Raw genomic sequence first — 21,861 nt, 5'->3', positions numbered from 1 at the left:
ACATCCAGATGTTTCTTTTTTGTCATCTCCATTAATTATGTTTTGCACCTGAACATGGCTGTGTTCCAAGTATAGCTTTTCATTAATCTTTCTCTGGTCTCAAGGTAGGTGTTCATTACTGTTAAAGGTGAAACAGAAATGGATACCCATTGTATGGGTAGAGATTATACTCAATAACTGGAATAAATTAGTAATTGGTTCCTTTTACCAAACTGCTGAGTCATATGATATAGTTACTGAAAGGTGAAAGTAAAATTTGAGTCTCATTTCAGTTCATACAATTCTAGTTGGCGGTGGCCACGATCTACCCTCAATATGTTGACAAAAATACGTTGTGGCGCCAATGAAATCGACACCAACATCGATATGCATTCATCTTTGGACTCTAAGCATTATCTTTGGCTGTTCCGTCATGTTCAGTTCAGTTCTTTGTGATCCTTGTATGTGTTAAGGTTAATAAATGAACTATTGCTAAATGGGTGTGATTATTGGTGCAACCAACCCAGTAATCCTCCTCGCTGGTGACCCCGACGTGATATGAACACGCAACCTTCACGACATCTACCCTCACAGCTCCCCGATGACACTGTTGAGCTGACTGTGGTCCGGCTCCCACGGACCACACCTGCCGACGCCATAGTCACCCCTCCCTGCCCCGCAGTACGGAGTACTCTTGAGAGGCTATTGCTAAATGGGTGTGATTATCGGTGCAACCAACCCGGTAATCCTCTTCAACATGTCAAAAGTTGGTGGGAGGCACAAAACATTGTCAAAAATTGTACTAAATGCCTTCTCCAACAATTATTTGGAGCTGTTAGCTCAGGAGACCAAACAAAGTGTTAATGGCAACAGTAACATATAAAGCCTCTTAGCAACAACAATGCTGAGGCAATAGAGAGCATCATGATGGATATAGGAATTAGTTACTACAAGATTGTTGTAGCAAGATTTAATACTTTAACATCTAAATCTACAAAAAGTAGATGGAAATACACTCCTGGAAATGGAAAAAAGAACACATTGACACCGGTGTGTCAGACCCACCATACTTGCTCCGGACACTGCGAGAGGGCTGTACAAGCAATGATCACACGCACGGCACAGCGGACACACCAGGAACCGCGGTGTTGGCCGTCGAATGGCGCTAGCTGCGCAGCATTTGTGCAACGCCGCCGTCAGTGTCAGCCAGTTTGCCGTGGCATACGGAGCTCCATCGCAGTCTTTAACACTGGTAGCATGCCGCGACAGCGTGGACGTGAACCGTATGTGCAGTTGACGGACTTTGAGCGAGGGCGTATAGTGGGCATGCGGGAGGCCGGGTGGACGTACCGCCGAATTGCTCAACACGTGGGGCGTGAGGTCTCCACAGTACATCGATGTTGTCGCCAGTGGTCGGCGGAAGGTGCACGTGCCCGTCAACCTGGGACCGGACCGCAGCGACGCACGGATGCACGCCAAGACCGTAGGATCCTACGCAGTGCAGTAGGGGACCGCACCGCCACTTCCCAGCAAATTAGGGACACTGTTGCTCCTGGGGTATCGGCGAGGACCATTCGCAACCGTCTCCATGAAGCTGGGCTACGGTCCCGCACACCGTTAGGCCGTCTTCCGCTCACGCCCCAACATCGTGCAGCCCGCCTCCAGTGGTGTCGCGACAGGCGTGAATGGAGGGACGAATGGAGACGTGTCGTCTTCAGCGATGAGAGTCGCTTCTGCCTTGGTGCCAATGATGGTCGTATGCGTGTTTGGCGCCGTGCAGGCGAGCGCCACAATCAGGACTGCATACGACCGAGGCACACAGGGCCAACACCCGGCATCATGGTGTGGGGAGCGATCTCCTACACTGGCCGTACACCACTGGTGATCGTCGAGGGGACACTGAATAGTGCACGGTACATCCAAACCGTCATCGAACCCATCGTTCTACCATTCCTAGACCGGCAAGGGAACTTGCTGTTCCAACAGGACAATGCACGTCCGCATGTATCCCGTGCCACCCAACGTGCTCTAGAAGGTGTAAGTCAACTACCCTGGCCAGCAAGATCTCCGGATCTGTCCCCCATTGAGCATGTTTGGGACTGGATGAAGCGTCGTCTCACGCGGTCTGCACGTCCAGCACAAACGCTGGTCCAACTGAGGCGCCAGGTGGAAATGGCATGGCAAGCCGTTCCACAGGACTACATCCAGCATCTCTACGATCGTCTCCATGGGAGAATAGCAGCCGGCATTGCTGCGAAAGGTGGATATACACTGTAGTAGTGCCGACATTGTGCATGCTCTGTTGCCTGTGTCTATGTGCCTGTGGTTCTGTCAGTGTGATCATGTGATGTATCTGACCCCAGGAATGTGTCAATAAAGTTTCCCCTTCCTGGGACAATGAATTCACGGTGTTCTTATTTCAATTTCCAGGAGTGTATATCTATTTAAATAACAGATAAAGACACACTCGCCATTTCTTCCACACTAACTATGTAAGTGTAAAACAAGTATGGCTTCAGCTCAAAGAAATAGTGATGATGGCATTGAAAGTTTTATACCAAGTAAATAAATAAGAAGTGGAACAAATCCTTCATGGTACACAAGACAGGTCAGGACACTGTAGCAGAAGCAGCAAAAAAATCTAAAAAGAGTCTGGTCATATGTAAATTATACTAGTGGCAAGAAACACTTCACTATGTGATGGCAATTGTAATGTTACTGGAAACAGCACCAAAAGGAGAGTAACTAAACAGAGTTTTCTGAAATTCCATGGCCAAAGATAATACTGTAAGTATTCTAGAATTCGAATCCAGAATATATGAATAATGTTGAAGCAGATGCTCTTGGTGTGGAGAATCAACTTAAGTCACTTAAGAAATCAGAAGATGCTGGAGAAATATGTCCAGTTTCATCAATCATATACCATTGCTTGATAGATGAAACATCAGTACCTAAATGCTGGAACATTGAATATGTCACATCAATCCACAAGAATGGAAATAGAAGTAATCTGCTGAATTCAGGTCAATACCATTGTCGAATTTGTAATAGAGTTTTGCAACATATGCTGTGTTCCAACATTATGAAATATCTGGAAGTAAACAATCTATTGACATCTAACCAGCACATATTCAGAAAATATTATTCTTGCGATACACAGCTGGCTCTTCATCCACATGAAATAATGAGTGCTACTGACAGGACTCGAAATTCATTCCTTATTTCTAGATTTCCAGGAGGCTTTTGATACCATACCACACAAAAACTTTCAATCAAATTGCATTCTAGGGGTATCACCTCAATTGTGAAACTGGATTCACGATTTACTTTCAGAAAGGTTAGTAAATGACAGGAAGTCATCTAGAGAAACCTAAGTGATATCTGTAGTTCACCAAGGAAGTGTTATAGGTTTTCTGCTGTTCCTAAGCTGTGTAAACTATTTAGGGAACAATCTGAGCAGCTCTCTTAGATTGTTTGCAGATGATGCTGTTGTTTACCATCTAGTAAAGTCATCAGAAGATCAAAAACAATTGCAAAATGATTTATACAAGATATCTAAATTGTGCAGAAAGTGGCAATTGACCCTAAACGATAACAATTTGAGTTCCTCCAGATGAGTACAAAAAAAAAATTATGTTAAATTTCAACAATATTATGGAAAAGATAGATTGCTATATGCCTTAAGGATGATATGTTGAGTTGCAGACAGTTGCAACAAAAAGACTGTTACATGTTTAGTTTTCAGCCAAAGTCTTCTTCAGAAAAGAAATGTCACACACATTCACACAAGCAAACTTACCTCAAGTACACATGACAGCCATCTCCAACAGCTTGGACCTGATTTCAGTCCAACCTGCTGGAAGGGATAGATAGATAGATAGATAGATAGATAGATAGATTAGATAGACAGACAGACAGATGGATAAATAGATAGAAAAAAAGAAATAGAGAGAGAGAGAGAGGCTGGGGAGCAAGGAAGGGAGAGACTGAATTCATAATGTGTGTAATTTGAAACATGCTCATAGTGATATAGACTGATGACTCAAACCATTAATAGCAGATTTGTCCACCTTTGGAATGCAACACAGCAGTGATGCTACATCACATAGATTTGACAAGTCATCGGTAGATTTTTGGAGGTAATTGTCAGCAGATGATTACACACAGATCATGCAATTCCCATAAATTATGGGCCGGTGGTTTGTGGGCCTGGAATTGGTGACTTATAATGTCACAGACGTGTTCCATTAGGTTTAAATGAGGTAAATTTGGTGGTCAGTTTTGCTATAAAGCTCCTCAAAGTGCTGTAGCACAATTCTGTCCTTGTGACTTCTTCCTGCTAGGAGATGCCATTGCCGTAGGGAAAGGCAAATCGTGAAGGGATGCAAGTGTCTCACAGTAATTGTCATATATCCCATGGCTATCATGGTGCCTTCAATTATGCCACAGATCCAATGGAACTCCAGTTGCAGTACACCATCATGTAATTCTGTTCCCTATGGCATGAGTCCATGGTCAAATGAACATGTGAAATAGTGGTCCACCTGCATGATGGCTTATCAACCAGGTGTCATGTGAAATGTGATTAATCCGACTAGTTGACACATCTGTATTGATCCAAGGCCCAGTCTCAATGATACCATGCCACAAATCACTGCCTATCCTTGTTTGCAGAGTTGGCAAGCCCCCAACCTCCACATTCACATTTTGTGAAGAGGTGTCCAAGACCTTGTCACATACTCATAGTTTCACTATCTCACAACAGCAGCCAGAGAACAGATAACCATCTTCACTGTTTCAAGATATTATAATTCCAGGTGCTGGGCCCTAAAAATTTGCCCTTTGCCAGTCACTTATGTTACTGGATTTCTCAGTTTGTGGCCCATATTGGCATCAGAAGGATTCTCCATCCATCTTTGCTCTTCTTACATATTTTTCTTACTGTGTCACAGCTCGCATCACTACAAGTTTGCATTCAGTCTCACTGTAGGCAGTGGTCATCATGTTTTGGCTCATTAGTAAATAATTTATTCTGGAAGTTTTAATACTAAGCTTATTTCCATAAAGTAATGTCACAATATGGTGAACTTTTATTGAATTCAGTTACACAATGGGTACAAACAACAACCACATCCAATTTTTTCAACACTTATTGTATCATTTTATTTGGCACATAGTAGGATACAAAAGCTAGAATTCCTATGAAATTGTTCATTTTCTTCCCATAATAATAAAATATTTATATTTTATGGTTATTCTTGTTTCAGCAGGAGCAGATGTTGCATTCAGAATATCCATAACCCTATAAACAAAACACATGAAACATAGTTACAAGTAACTCTGAAAAATTAATAATTCCACTTTTGTTATTATTAAAGTACAAATAAAACAACTTTTCTGGTAATGTTACTGAAGTGCTAGATACAGAGTCATGGAAGATTCTTGCAATGCTTCTGAAACAGAGCAATTTTTAGTTTCTTCTGCACACTTTAAAGAGATTATGTAAATTACAATATTTTAAAGCACATGTCAAGCAACTGAAAAAGTCAGGTTTGATTCCTTGGGAATAATTGTGCCACAGGACGATAATGTAATCCAGGACAGAAAGAAGGTCAGCATCGCATCGGTTGTACTATAAGTTGTATTTCATGACAGATCTAGATTTCAGCTAACAGTACAGTTATCATCAACCATGCCACAGTTGTAGAAAATGCCAATTGTACAATTACATGCTGTTATGGGTAATGATGTAGACTCAGCATAATTATAACAGCACATATTACCATTTAACTGTGGCATCTACAAGCATCAGTCATACTGAGGCTGCTGTTTACAGACCTGTACACCTAATGTCAGTTTAAGCCACGCTGGATGGCCAATGCCCTCCACTTCCCTTACCTCATCATCATCATCATCTTGGACAGTTTTCAGTCTCTGGCCAGGTCTGTATGGAACATAAGCCTCTCCATTGTCTTCTGTCTTGCCACCATCTCTCCATCTTCACCTTGTTCCAGTCTTCTCCTTTCTTCTGGACACATTCCTCTACTCCTTTCAGACATCTGTCTCTCGGTCTTCCTTTTGGTCTCTTTCCTCCCAGTTTCATCTCATGTATCCTCCTTGGTATCCTCTTCTCCTCCATTCTCTTAATGTGTCCATACCATCTCAGCCTTGATTTCTCTACCTCCTCCTGTAACGGTTCCACCTTCATTGACTCTCTGATCCTCTCATTTCTTAACCTGTCTATCTTTGTCACTCCAATACTGTTTCTCAAGAATTTCATCTCACTAGCTTGTACTTTGCTTTTCTCTGTTCCTTTCATAACCCAGGTTTCTGATGCATATGTCAGGATTGTGACATAGTATGACTGGTATATAACCTTTTTACTGATTTGGGGTACATCCTTGCTCCATATCAGGCTTCTGACACTCTTCCAAAATGCTTCTGCTTTTCTCCCCCACTCATTTATTTCTCTGTTGTTTTTTCCATCTTTCTGTATCAGGCTTCCTAGGTACTTGAAACTCTCCACTCTCCTCAATCATTCCTCACCAACTGTTATTCCAGTTGTTCCTCGCTCCTTCTTTCTTGCTGTGATAATCATCTCACTCTTACTTATAATAAATTTCATAATTTCATCCCATGTTCTTGCACTGTTCGTTCCCAATGTCCAACTGCTCTTGTACTTCCTCCTCCTTATTGCCCCAAATCATCAGATCATTTGCAAACACTATAGCTTTCATCTTCCTTTCACCAATTACTTGTGCTACTGCACTCATTATATCATCCATCACTACAATGAAGAGTAATGGTGAAAGCGCACTTCCCTGCCTCAAGCCATTCTTCAGTCCAAGCTGATCTCCCTCCTCCCACTTTCACACTGCTCACACTTCCATGGTACATTTCCCTTATCCTCTAAATAATCTGTTTTGCTACTCCTCTGTCCTCCAGGGCTTTCCACACTTTGCTTCTACGTACACTGTCATACGCTTTTTCAATGTCCAGGAAGGACATTAGTAGATCTATTCCATATTCATATTGCTCTTCCTGTAGTTGCCTTAAAGCACAAATTAGATCCATCGTGAGCCTTCCTGTTCTGAAGCCATGTTGCTCTTCCCTCATTCTTCCTTCTAATTTTGCCCGAATTCGTGCTTCCAAAATTTTCTCAAAAATCTTTGCACAGTGACTCATCAATGTTATCCCCTGATAGTTCTTGCACTCTTTTCTATCTCCATTCTTGAAGATCGGGACAATTATTCCCTTCTTCCAGTCTTCTGGGATCATCTTCGGTCTCCACACAATTTTCATTACTCAATATAGCTATAGTATCCCTACATCTCCTGCTGCTCTCACCATCTCTACACTACCCTAATCCAGACCTGGTGTGAGTTCCTCCTTATTCTCTACATCTAGTCCACTTCTGTTCCCTATTCGAGCATAATCTGTCACACCGTTCTTCCTCTTACTTTTAATCATCCCATATAACACCTATTTTGAACCTTCACTATCCACCTCCATCATTCTGGTCCACTGTTCCATCCACTTTCTTCTTTCCTCTGCTACCACTCATTTTGTTTCTTTCTTTCTTGCCTGGTACTCTTCCCATCCCTACTGTTCTCTCCTGGAACCATACCCTAAAGGCTCTATTCTTCTTTTGTACTGTATCCTTTGTTTTATCATTCCACCAGGGTGTTTCTTTCCATCTCTTTTTGTTGCTTGTCCTCCCACATATTGCTTCCACCGCACTTACTAATGTTCCCTTGAATCTACCCCATTCCTCTTCTACTGTTTTTGGTTCATCCTTTGGGATGCTTTCCTTTACTACTTGTAGGTAATATAGCCCGCTTTCTTCCTCCTTCAACTTATATGCCCTTATACATCTTTCCTGGTTTTCTGTCCCTTTATTATCCTTAGTCCCTCTCAGGTTCATTACCAGCAAACGGTGGTCGCTATCCAAGGACTCTGATGGTTAAACCTTAATGTCAATGATGTTCCTATTCATCTCACTATCACACAGGACGCAGTCAACTATCGACTTCCTCTTTAAGTCTTGACTGTACCAGGCTCTCCCTTTTCGTGAACCAAGAGTTCCCAACCAAGCAAGCCATTCCTTTAACAGAACTCCAATAGTCTTTCACCTTCCTCATTTCAGCAGCACCAATCCCCTGGTCCAAGCACACTTTTGCAGCCTTGTCTTCTCTTAGCCAGTTGTGGATTATGATTTCTGCTTTCAAAAATAGAATGGGCCTCAGAAAGGACAGATTTAATCAACAACTAACTGGCTATAAACAAGGACTAAGATTTGGAACATTAAATACACAAACATTGACTGGAAATGTGGAGGAGATGGTGAACATGATGGAAAGAAGGAAGTTAGACCTATTGGGGTTAGCTGAAATGAGATAGAAAGAAGAAAGAAGGAGAGAACTGAGAAAAGGCTACCAACTGCACTGGAGTGGAAATGAGGAGGGAAGGAGAAATGGAGTCGGAATAGTAGTAAGAGATGGATTAAAAGAGGAAATGAAGAGAATAAGTGAGAGGATGAAGAAGACCAAAATATCACTCAAGGGGACAACCACAGAGGTAATACAAGTGTATGCACCACAGGTGGGTTGCACTTCTGAGGAGAAGCAAGAGTTTGAAGAGGAAATGCAGAAGCAGATGGGAAGGAAGAATATGATAGTAATGGGGGATTTAAACGCCCACTTCCATTACCTATATATGAAAAATTGGGTTAACACTTTGGAGATGAGTGACATAGCTCCTATATTGCAAACACGTTATACTGAAAGAAGATGAGTAATGTAGGTCAGCTGCTTTTCAGTTTTGTAAATGTATTCCAACTTTTTTCTTACATCTGACCTCTGTATAAAAATATGTTATGATGCTTCTACTACCATGAAAAGACACAAATGGCATCTCGTTGCACTCATATTTGTGGAAAACAAATACAGAAAACACTGTGTGTAACTTTCTTTGTGTTGTTCACATTCCCCTTTATTGCCACATGCCATGCCTCAAGATATCAAACACTGTACAAATGGCATCAATTGCTGTCAGCTACCCACTTTTTATTTCTTTTAGATGGCCTTACAACTGAAAAATAGAAAAACGGCTTGTTAAAGATCAATTGCACAGAAGTTGGAAAAAAAGTCTTTCATTTCACTTATGAAACTATTTGCTGTTTGTGGATTGGGAGGACACTAGGAATGTATTCCTTTGACAACAAAACTCAAAATGACTGCATCAAATGTCAGTGTCAGAACAAAATTAGGAAAGATAGAGGAGATGAAATTTCCCTGAATTTTGGATTATAGTAAAAACAAGGCTGGTATGGACCACAGCTACCTACCAGATAAAGGGCTACTACCATTTTGAGGCGAAGCAAATAAAATGGTGGCAGAAATACTTTTTTCATCAGGGTGGATTGTAAATTTGTATGTTTTATATAACAAGTTGAGGCCTACAAATAAGCATTTTGTTGAATTTGTCACTGAACTGGCACTGTCTTTGATGAACAAAGGAGCCATGGCTGAATCAACTTGGGACTCAAAATAGCTCACTTGCGTACAAACTCAGTGAAAAACATTTCCCTAAATTGATTTTGCCTACAGAAATGTCAAGATGTATTCTGAGGAGAAGTAAGGTTCATCCAGAACAAAGCAAGGCAAAATCTGAGAAAATAGCAAGAAAAGATACCAGGCACTATGGGAAGAATGTAATGCAGAACTCTTTTTTTCCCCAAAATGCTCCAAAATTTTTCAAACGAAACTAGGTGATTTTCAATTAAAAAAACTACATAATAAAAAAGTTTTACTTTTAGGACCAACAAATTCTATCTCCATTTAGGAAACGAAAGCAAAAAACCGTTTTGTTGCTGCAAAAACAACCTTTTCACTCCCATGTAATAAATTGGACACAGATGTAAGTCTATGTTTCTTTGCAGCAGGACATAGAGAAAAGACCCCTCTTTCAAATGAAATACAACTGACTAATATTCTGTGCATTAGAACCTGTTACGCAAAATTCCCAAAAACTAAAGCTGTCTGTCAACTGAGCTACACACTGGCTGCTCAGTCCTGAAAGTGTTAAAGATGATTTTTTTTACATACGTAAGAATAATATGAGTTCAAAATAATTATAGTAAAGTACAATTTTGTCAGGAGACATTAAAATAAGCATTGTGACAAATATTTCTATATATTGAGTTCAGATCATTATTTCTATTGGAATCACAGTGGAAAAAAAGTGTGGAATATACCAATTCTGGAGTCACTGTAAGGCGTCTTTGTCATGGTGAAAAATGCCAGTACTACTGATTCCTGAGAAGCGACAGTAAGTGAAAATAAATACAGTAGTGAACATGCTGAAGACAGAAAAATATACTGACTCAACATTTCAAGATCCTAGATGTCCACAAAAACACATAGGCCTACAGCTGAGGAGAAAAATTGAAATGCTAGGAATTAAATACTCTATGGATGGAAGAAATAACATTATTAATTGTAATAGAAGCAGTAATAGTAGTAGTAGTAGTAGTAGTAGTAGAAGAAGAAGAAGAAGAAGTAGAAAGATGTAATCACTCATAGGAAAGATGTTTATGCCTCATATGAAAAACAGCTGGGGTAAGCTAAAAAATTTATCAATTAATGTTAAAGATATATGCAGAAAAACAAGTAGGTAGGGGCATGACATACCTTTAAAAAGCTACCATTACTAAAGGCATGTGTTCAGGTTCATCTGGATCAAAAACACTTTTATATTTACTTCAGAATGGCCTTTCATCATTTTCTTTGATTTAGAATACCATTAATCACACTGAAAAATAGAATATGAATTATCCTGAATCACTGGTCATTACCTTGTGACACCTCAAATTTCTTTCTCATCACTAAGTCCAAAGTTGAATTTATTTCGCATAAATAAATTCAATAAAAGAAAAAGTTGTACTTGTCCCTGTCTATTAATATCACTCAAAGAAAGAAAGTCACTCATTCCTGTCACATTAAATACTGAACATTATTAGACACGTTTGCACTTATTCTTACTTTAATCTGATTTTAACATATTATTGCAAATAAAACCTTGTAGGTATTGTCTTGTGAATAAAAATTTCTCACTGCTGACAACAATATGAAATATCTATCGCAAAAGTAAATATGCGATAGTCTATATCCGCAGCTTTCAGTGCTGCATGGGACAACATACGTCTACTACATAAAACCCATTTAGTTTTTACTGGAACTAGATATGACTACTTTCAGCTTTAAAAATAATTTTAGTATGTGAGGATGGAAGATTGCAAGATAAGAAATCACCTTTTTTTAACCAAACAGTTTCCTCAAAACAGCTTGAGAAAGAATTAGTTTCTCTGTGGACATCATGAACATATGCTCTATGAAACATGGCAGCTGTACAGCAGCATTGTGAAAAATCCAGTCTGCATTAAGCAAACATCAGCACAGCAGAAAATACTGCACCACCTAACAGACAAATGCATCAGTGTAGGCTGCTCGATGAGATGCTATGTGTCATGAGAAATAGGTGCGAATTTATTGAGTTTGGATGTCGTGGCATGTGTTTTGCTGCAATAGGCAAGGTGAATCCTTGCTCTGAACCACTTGCAGGCTTGTTCAGCTTTCATCTGAGCTGTGCCTGCTACGGTTGAGCTTGTCATCAGTAAACATTATAGTTTTTGAATCACTCTTTAAAAGTAATTGAAAGATCATCCTGTAGGTTAAAAACAGGAGTGAGCTCAGTCCCAATCTTGTGGGACATCATTTGCTATGTTCCCCCATTTTGAGGTTAGTTCCACTGCTATGACATGACACAGTCAGTGAGACCCTCTGTTTTCCATTATGGAGATAATACTGAATCCATGACAGAGGGATGTCATTAATGCCATAACCCTTTAGATTGACAAGTAGAATTTTGTGATCAGCACAATCAGAGGATTTGGCAAGGTTACAAAATTTACCAACATCATAATTTTTCTCATTTTGTTCCACAAGGACTTCACTTTTGAGGTCTTGTATTCCTTTCTCTGTGGTGAATCATTTCAGAAAGCCTAAATGAGAAGCACTTAACAAGTACTACTTATTTAAATGCCCAGTAATCTATCATATGTAACTTTATCAAAAAAGTTGGAAAAGATTGGCAGGAGTGAACTGGATCTTTAACTAGAGTTTTATAGATGGGTGTTACTATGGTATTTTTATGTCTGTCAAGAAATATACCCATGTTATTACAAAGATAACTTAATAGTAAACGAATCAAATCAATGCAAGATCTCAGGATTCAGCTAGAAGTGCAATCAATCGACCAAAATTACTACTTTCTAGTGGCTTAATGAATTTTGTAATCTCCTTATGGTTTGTACTTTTGAAACGAAAGTCTGTTGGTGGCGCATGCAAGTGATTGCACAAGTAATGCATGGCAGCTATAAATGTTTGTTTATTAGTAGGTGCAACATTTGCTGCTACTGTGAGGAACTAATCATTGAACATATCACCAATCCTACTTGAGCTATTTTCTGAGAGCTCAGTTTCATTTGGATTACCATTTTTGTTTGTTTCCCATTACAAATCGTTTTCATTTCATTCTTAAAGTGTTTAATTTTTGGAGCATAACACAGTTGAGGATTTTACAATAATGGATGTAGCAGAGTTTCAAACATTGATGGTATTTTGTCATCTTAATTAGGGAGTGATGTAGAAGAATGTTTAAGGAAGAGTTAAATTTTCCATCTACACTGTCTGCTTCATAAATTTCTCCCCAGTTGTCTTTCTGTAATTTCTCTCTAAACACAATGATTAAGTAATTGTTTATGATTCTAAAATACAATAGTTTACTTCTATGATCTGCACCTAACTGCTCAGCATATTTTACTGTTGACATTTGAGCATCATGGCCAGACAAACCATTGCCTATTGGTTTTTTAGCTAAGTCACAGCAGATTATCCGAATTTTGGACAGCACACTAATATTTAAGGATCTTCAGAGACATAGTGCAGCTAGGATAGCATCTTCTCCTGACACTATTTCAGAACTCAAGAGGTGCAAAAAACCCTCTCATGAATTTTGATAATGTCACTGAATCTTTCTTACATTTAAAACACAAACAAAGTGAAATCTCTTTCTTTTCCATGATGGATTTCATTTACAAACTTGTAACATGTATAATGTTAAAGAATGGCATGAATTTTTGTTTTTGCTCAACAATTTTTTCACTGTCATTTTGATAGATGTATAATTTCTGATGCAGCCATTTATGTAGGAAACTGAGTATGATTCCTTAAAGTAAAGGCAGAGACAATTTGCAGAACACTACTTAATAAGTCTTTAAGAAATGTTATTGTTTTGATGATGTAACTGTTATGACTAGTTATACTACCTCTGCCATCTGTATGCAGATTCTGCTTGTAGTACATTAAATGAAGAATAATTTACAAATGTGAACAGTAACAGACATATGATCCAAACTTGTGGAACTACATCAATGAAGCCCTTCTTTGACCCTCAGATTTATCACTGCAAAGATAACACTTTCTATGAATTTTTCTTCATTTCTGTAGATTACGATCAGATTAATCAACACATTTTTATTTTATGCATTTTCCATTACTATAAATTTCACATCTTGTCATATGTATCAAAGTATTATGCTGTTAATCATAAAATTTCAGTATTATTAATAATTCATGGTTTCAGTTCTCTGTTTTCTGTGAGTATTATTATTTTCTACCTCTTTGTTCTATGTCTCTGCAGTTTCACTGTCTATAGCATTTCCAAGTAATGCAAATCTGTGAGTTTGAACAATTTAAAATGCATATCGATATCTTTGTGTTCGTGACCAACTGCCTTACTATAACGTGGGCATCATTGAAAAGGATGTATTGTTCTGAGTCCTCCTTTCCTCATCACCCTCTGAGTCCTTTGTATCACAAATGCCACAGCATTATAAGGGTGTTGTAATCTATCCATGTAAATCTCTTTTCTACTCTGAAAAAGAACAAAAACCTTCAATGCATTGCTGCTATAACTGCAGGTTCATATGTCTATGTATCCCATGGTTCCCAAGCTCAGAACAGAACTATGATTTTTTCTCTCACAAATGCTTGCATACCAATCAAATTTTTCCATCTAGTCACAAGGATGTAGATGAAGATGAAATGGGAGATACAATACTGCGGGAAGAGTTTGACAGAGCACTGAAAGACCTGAGTCGAAACAAAGCCCCGGGAGTAGACAACATTCCATTGGAACTACTGACAGCCTTGGGAGAGCCAGTCCTGACAAAACTCTACCATCTGGTGAGCAAGATGTATGAGACAGGTGAAATACCCTCAGACTTCAAGAAGAATATAATCATTCCAATCCCAAAGAAAGCAGGTGTTGACAGATGTGAAAATTACCGTACTATCAGTTCAATAAGTCACAGCTGCAAAATACTAATGCGAATTCTTTACAGACGAATGGAAAAACTGGTAGAAGCCGACCTCAGCAAAGATCAGTTTGGATTCCGCAGAAATGTTGGAACATGTGAGGCTATACTGACCCTACGACTTATCTTAGAAAATAGATTAAGTAAAGGCAAACCTAAATTTCTAGCATTTGTAGACTTAGAGAAAGCTTTTGACAATGTTGACTGAAATACTCTCTTTCAAATTCTAAAGGTGGCAGGGGTAAAATACAGGGAGCGAAAGCCTATTTACAATTTGTACAGAAACCAGATGGCAGTTATAAGAGTCGAGGGGCATGAAAGGGAAGCAGCGGTTGGGAAGGGAGTGAGACAGGGTTGTAGCCTCTCCCCAATGTTATTCAATCTGTATATTGAGCAAGCAGTATAGGAAACAAAAGAAAAATTCGGAGTAGGTATTAAAATGGAGAAGAAATAAAAACATTGAGGTTCGCCGATGACATTGTAATTCTGTCAGAGACAGCAAAAGGACTTGGAAGAGCAGTTGAACAGAATGGACAGTGTCTTGAAAGGGGAATATAAGATGAACATCAACAAAAGCAAAACGAGGATAATGGAATGTAGTCGAATTAAGTTGGGTGATGCTGAGGGAATTAGATTAGGAAATGAGACACTTATAGTAGTAAAGGAGTTTTGCTATTTGGGGAGCAAAATAACTGACGATGGTCGAAGTAGAGAGGATATAAAATGGAGACTGGCAATGGCAAGGAAAGCGTTTCTGAAGAAGAGAAATTTGTTAACATCGAGTATAGATTTAAGTGTCAGGAAGTCGTTTCTGAAAGTATTTGTATGGAGTGTAGCAATGTATGGAAGTGAAACATGGACGATAAATAGTTTGGACAAGAAGAGAATAGAAGCTTTTAAAATGTGGTGCTACAGAATAATGCTGAAGATTAGATGAGTAGATCACATAACTAATGAGGAGGTATTGAATATAATTGGGGAGAAGAGGAGTTTGTGGCAGAACTTGACTAGAAGAAGGGACCGGTTGGTAGGACATGTAAGGCATCAAGGGATCACAAATTTAGCATTGGAGGGCAGTGTGGTGGGTAAAAATCGTAGAGGGAGACCAAGAGTTGAATACACTAAGCAGATTCAGAAGGATGTAGCTTGCAGTAAGTACCGGGAGATGAAGAAGCGTGCACAGGATAGAGTAGCATGGAGAGCTGCATCAAACCAGTCTCAGGACTGAAGACAACAACAACAAGAACAACAACAACAGTCACAATTAAGTTTATATTTTTCTGAGTAACATTAACTGAAGTAGCAATAAACTCCAGCAAATCAAAACTGTTAACTAGACTAGGACTTGTCGCCAGAGCCTTTCCTTTTAGACACATCACTTTTATCCAGAGAGCCACTCAGGAAAAACCATATTTGTTCAGGAGAGTGTCTTTGGATCAGGCTGGAATCCATCAGAAATGTTGCGCTCAGTGGCTGTGATGTAATTCAGACAGGAAGAAGTCAGCAATCAGTCACAATTCAGTGTGCACCGAGTCATATAGACTCAAGAGGCTACTAAATGCATGTATTATTACATGTTCACTTACAAGCCTGCTGAGTCTACATGATTCACTTCATATGCACTGACGACAGCTATACTGCAGCTGAATTCTACATCTGCAATCAAGTACACACTGAATTGCGATTGATTGTTGACTTCTTTCCTGTTTGGGTGTCTTCGGAGAAAGGCTAGGAGAAAGACATTGGCTGGTTGATTCTTTGGGTTTGGAGTATGAGACATACCTCAATAGAGCAGTTAGTAAGACCACAGCCCACATTTGTGCCCTGTTCCAGTACACACAGAGTGCTAATCAGTCAAAAAAGTTAATTCAGTGTTACATTCAGTAACAAAGCTTCAGATTAATTCTGAGTATATATAACAGCTGCAACAGGAAATATGTGTGCATCACTAATCTCCAACTTTTAGTAGTGGTATTGAAAATGGAATAATAATGCCTATAAACCAAACTGACATTGTAAACCAAGGTGTGGATGCGTGTTTATGCTCACTTACTTACAGACATTGACATTACGACATTTAAATACTTACTCTTTTTCAAATTTCTGAAGGACCATTGTTCCCTGGGTCTTTCCTTCCAGTTTCACATAATTCTGAAATGCTGACCAACTGCTTACATATCCCACAAGATCAGCAACAGTAGCATCAATTTGAGTTGTGACAGATTCATCCCTAAGTAAAAAGAGGTCATCAACAAAACAGTTGGATATTATACACAACACATACAGTCTTAGATAAAAATTCACCTTATAACTGGTTGTTTTGTGAATGGAAAATGCATAAAATCACCTCCTTTGTAATTGTCAATGTATACTTTCTTACTCTCTGGAAGTACATATTTCCCCAGAACATCACTGTAAAACTGAAAATTATAAGAGTTTAATTCACATTGACCAAAATAAAATTTTATGTAATGCAATAGGGTATTGAGAATTGTTCTCATGCAGTTCTGTACATCATCATTCTCTAAATACTCACACTAATTAATAATTAGTTGAATATTGTCAAGATAAAAATAAAACATAATGCAGTAGGATGTTGTGAGTCATTCTCATATAGTTCATTGTAAGATGGTTACAGCTTCATCAAAATATTCACAGGAAAGAGGAGATTAGCTCAATGGGAGTGATTTCTTGTCGCAGTAAGTCATACCTTGCGAAATGTCATGCGATTAAATGAACAAGCAGGTAACTCCTTCAATAATCCTTAGATGGGGTTGCCTGTCCTCAGAAGCTAGAGCAACTCCAAGGCACAACTCAGTTGAATAAGTGTCAAAGTTTTTGACAGATACATTTTTAACAAGATCAGCTTAAGTGTGTGGGTAGCACAGATGGTATTGTCAAGCTGTGGTGTCTTAGAGGGGGCATTTGCCATTTTATTCATTCATTTGTCAATGTTGCACCCCTTTGTGATCATGCAACAGGATGGTGTGAAACAGGAGGGCCGAAAAAGCATAAGCAACCATTGCTGCTTCAGATCACATTCAAATTTCATCAGATGGTTTTGAACAGAACCTACTGGTTCCATCCTGAATACCAGACCAGATGTTGCAGTTGCACTTTACTCCAAGAGGTCAGATCATGTTCAATGGAATATAACCTCATGCTGTCCTTAGAGCAGGGTTGGATTGTCCACGGAGGGGGGTAGGGGTGGGGGTGGGGGTGGGGGGGGTGGGGGGGGGGGAAGGGGGGTCACTCTCAACAATGTTAAAAGTTATCAAGAATGTTGTCCCATTGCTCAGTGCATTGCAAATTGTCATTTTCAACTGCAAAATGTGTGGGAATCAACATCCCAGGGAAAGGGGTGGTTTTACTGACTTTTATACTACCTCCTAAGGGCTTTTTGTGCCAGTTCTGAGAGGTGGTGTGTGTGAAATGTTTTCCTCACCACCCATACAAAAAAATATTTTATTTCAATGCTGGGTGTCGCAGTACTGACCTACGTAGCAGAGCTGTCACAAGAAGCAGTGAAATGTGGGCAAGAGACTATGTGACAACCTTTCCATCATGTGACATATCCGCAAGGCATTGGCCAGAATACATCTCACATGACCTTCTGAGCTGTGTTTGAAGTGTCATGAGCCTGAGGGTGACATCACGGGGCACTATGCTTTTCACCGTTACAGGGGAAGGTAATTGACACCTTTGAGCCAAATTTCAAACTTATGTATTCCAATGGGAGAAAAATAGAGGGTTTAAAAAAACTGATACATTTTGCTGTGCAGTGTGCACCGAGGACAGAAACACTAAATAACAGAATTCTCACCTTGTCTACAACACTGCATAAGTCTTCTGATTTTCCTGGGAAATGTGGCCTTGGCAAAAAGTAGCCATATATAGCTAGAACTCCTCCAGGTACCAAGAGCCTCTCCACTTCAGCATAAAACTTTTTCATATCAAACCAGTGACAAGACTGTCCTGCTGTTACAAGTTGAACGCTACCAGATGGACTTGTTATTTTCTCTGCTGAGCCCACCCTTTAAAAAGGATTGGACTTTAAAATATGACTCTTTCATCTTTTTAAATACTAAGACAAACAATCTTTCAAAATTCTACAATGGTTACAGCAACATAAAACTGAAATGAAAATTGAAATGCTGTGTATTATCAAAATAAACTTGAGGAGGAAATAACAATTATAATTATAATTTTATTTGTCTAACTCCAACATTGTGTTGGCATAAAGGACTGCCAACTTCATTTTTTATTTAGTTTCCTGTCACAGTTGCAAAAATATTCTTTAATGGTAACTAGTTTGGAATGAGAATAAGTCCATTTATTTTTGAAACACTGCCTAGTCCAAAAAATACATCATCCGTGAAAGTATAAATATGAAACATTGAAATGTGCTGAATTTCTCTAGCATCCAATATGTAAAGGTCACAGAAGTTCATTACAATGACTATGACATACTTGTGTCTTTATCACACAATTGTAAAATAATTCCAGTGAAATATACAAAAGTTTTGTTCTATTCTTACAGTATACATTCAAACTGTCTGTGCTTAGCACAACTGACTTTCATACATGAGGTCAACTTAGCAACTATTGCTAAGTGTACTTGACACACACCATCGCTGTTCAATATGTGTTCATCTATCCTGTTTTCCTGTCTGTTGTGCCAGTGTTTGTGGCTGCTGTCAATACAATAGTGTCGTGGATACAATTTTAATTTTTAACCAAATATGTACTACTGAAACAACTTATATGAAGAAAGGAATAATTTTAAATGTTTTTAAAAGAACTGAAAATGTTAAAAATTTGTACTGTTTATATGCAGAGGTTATTGTGACATCAAGAGTTATGTAGATGTTAGCTAGTTTCATGTTGCATGGATCGTTTGCAGAATTAGTTATAATGATGTCCATGAACCATGGACCTTGCCATTGGTGGGGAGGCTTGCGTGCCTCAGCGATACAGATGGCCGTACCGTAGGTGCAACCACAACGGAGGGGTAACTGCTGAGAGGCCAGACAAACGTGTGGTTCCTGAAGAGGAGCAGCAGCCTTCTCAGTAGTTGCAGGGGCAACGGTCTGGATGATTGACTTGTAACACTAACCAAAACGGCCTTGCTGTGTTGGTACTGCGAATGGCTGAAAGCAAGGGGAAACTACAGCCATAATTTTTCCCGCGGGCATGCAGCTTTACTGTATGGTTAAATGATGATGGCATCCTCTTGGGTAAAATATTCCGGAGGTAAAATAGTCCCCCATTCGGATCTCTGGGTGGGGACTACTCAAGAGGACGTCGTTATCAGGAGAAAGAAAACTGGCATTCTACGGATTGGAGCATGGAATGTCAGATCACTTAATCGGGCAGGTAGGTTAGAAAATTTAAAAAGGGAAATGAATAGGCTGAAGTTAGATATAGTAGGAATTAGTGAAGTTCGGTGGCAAGAGGAACAAGACTATTGAACAGGCGAATACAGGGTTATAAATACAAAATCAAATAGGGATAATGCAGGAGTAGGTTTAATAATGAATAAAAAATAGGAGTGCAGGTAAGCTACAACAAACAGCATAGTGAACGCATTATTGTGGCCAAGATAGACACGAAGCCCATGCCTACTGCAGTAGTACAAGTTTATATGCCAACTAGCTCTCCAGATGATGAAGAAATTGATGAAATGTATGATGAGATAAAAGAAACTATTCAGGTAGCAAAGGGAGACGAAAATTTAATAGTCATGGGTGACTGGTATTCGAGAGTAGGAAAAGGGAGAGAAGGAAACATAGTAGGTGAATATGGATCGGGGGTAAGAAATGAAAGAGGAAGCAGCCTGGTAGAATTTTGCACAGAGCTAACACTTGGTTCAAGAATCATAAAAAGAGGGTTGTATACATGGAAGAATCCTGGAGATACTAGAAGGTATCAGATAGATTATATAATGGTAAGACAGAGATTTAGGAACCAAGTTTTAAATTGTAAGACATTTACAGGGGCAGATATGGACTCTGACCACAATCCATTGGTTATGAACTGTAGATTAAAAGTGAAGAAACTGCAAAAAGGTGGGAATTTAAGGAAATGGGACCTGGATAAACTGACTAAATCAGAGGTTGTACGAAGTTTCAGGGAGAGCATAAGGAAACAATTTACAGGAATGGGGGAAAGAAATACAGTAGAAGAAGAATGGGTAGCTCTGAGGGATGAAGTAGTGAAGGCAGCAGAGGATCAAGTAGGTAAAAAGACGAGGGCTAGTAGAAATCCTTGGGTAACAGAAGAAATACTGAATTTAATTGATGAAAGGAGGAAATATAAAAATGCAGTAAATCAAGCAGGCAAATAGGAATACAAACATCTCAAAAATGAGATTGACAGGAAGTGCAAAATGGCTAAGCAGGGATGGCTAGAGGACAAATGTAAGGATGTAGAGGCTTATCTCACCAGGGGTAAGATCGATACTGCCTACAGGAAAATTAAAGAGACCTTTGGAGAAAAGAGAACCACTTGTATGAATATCAAGAGCTCAGATGGAAACCCAGTTCTAAGCAAAGAAGGGAAAGCAGAAAGATGGAAGGAGTATATAGAGGGTCTATACAAGGACGATGTTCTTGAGGACAATATTATGGAAATGGAAGAAGATGTAGATGAAGATGAAATGGGAGATACGATACTGCATGAAGTGTTTGACAGAGCACTGAAAGATCTGTATCGAAACAAGGCCCCAGGAGTAGACAACATTCCATTAAAACTACTGACAGCCTTGGGAGAGCCAGTCCTGACAAAACTCTACCATCTGGTGAGCAAGATATATGAGACAGGTGAAATACCCTCAGACTTCAAGAAGAATATAATCATTCCAATCCCAAAGAAAGCAGGTGTTGACAGAAGCGAAAATTACCGAACTATCAGTTTAATAAGTCACGGCTGCAAAATACTAATGCGAATTCTTTACAGACGAATAGAAAAACTAGTAGAAGCCGACCTTCGGGAAGATCAGTTTGGATTCCGTAGAAATATTGGAACACGTGAGGCAATACTGACCCTACGACTTATCTTAGAAGATAGATTAAGGAAAGGCAAACCTACATTTCTAGCATTTGTAGACTTAGAGAAAGCTTTTGACAATGTTGACTGGAATACTCTCTTTCAAATTCTAAAGGTGGCAGGGGTAAAATACAGGGAGCGAAAGGCTATTTACAATTTGTACAGAAACCAGATGGCAGTTATAAAAGTTGAGGGGTATGAAAGGGAAGCAGTGGTTGGGAAGGGAGTGAGACAGGGTTGTAGCCTCTCCCCAATGTTATTCAATCTGTATATTGAGCAAGCAGTAAAGGAAACAAAAGAAAAATTCGGAGTAGGTATTAAAATCCATGGAGAAGAAATAAAAACTTTGAGGTTCGACGATGACATTGTAATTCTGTCAGAGACAGCAAAGGACTTGG

At 39.2% G+C, this 21,861-nt stretch overlaps 1 protein-coding gene across 11 annotated transcripts in view; it reads right to left on the bottom strand.

Annotated features, from left to right (window-relative positions):
- Nucleotides 1-5,046: 5,046 nt before the first annotated feature.
- The window catches only part of LOC126263221 (putative methyltransferase DDB_G0268948), a 128,272-nt gene continuing 111,457 nt past the window's right edge, over nucleotides 5,047-21,861 (bottom strand). For 10 of the 11 annotated variants that reach the window (XM_049960306.1, XM_049960304.1, XM_049960305.1 and 7 more), the window contains 4 exons: nucleotides 18,240-18,450; nucleotides 16,721-16,836; nucleotides 16,506-16,646; nucleotides 5,047-5,281 (listed from right to left, as the gene is read on the bottom strand). In XM_049960306.1, coding sequence (XP_049816263.1) covers nucleotides 5,191-5,281; nucleotides 16,506-16,646; nucleotides 16,721-16,836; nucleotides 18,240-18,450 — 559 coding nt within the window. In that variant the 3' untranslated portion in view covers nucleotides 5,047-5,190. Of the gene's footprint in view, nucleotides 5,282-10,670; nucleotides 10,792-16,505; nucleotides 16,647-16,720; nucleotides 16,837-18,239; nucleotides 18,451-21,861 lie in introns of all 11 variants that reach the window. The other variant, XR_007546867.1, reaches the window with a different exon arrangement.

This window comes from Schistocerca nitens, chromosome 6 (assembly GCF_023898315.1).
Source record: "Schistocerca nitens isolate TAMUIC-IGC-003100 chromosome 6, iqSchNite1.1, whole genome shotgun sequence".
Taxonomy (NCBI): Eukaryota; Metazoa; Arthropoda; class Insecta; order Orthoptera; family Acrididae; genus Schistocerca; species Schistocerca nitens.
Note: the sequence above shows the minus strand (reverse complement) of the source record. Positions and strands in the feature narration are given on the sequence as shown.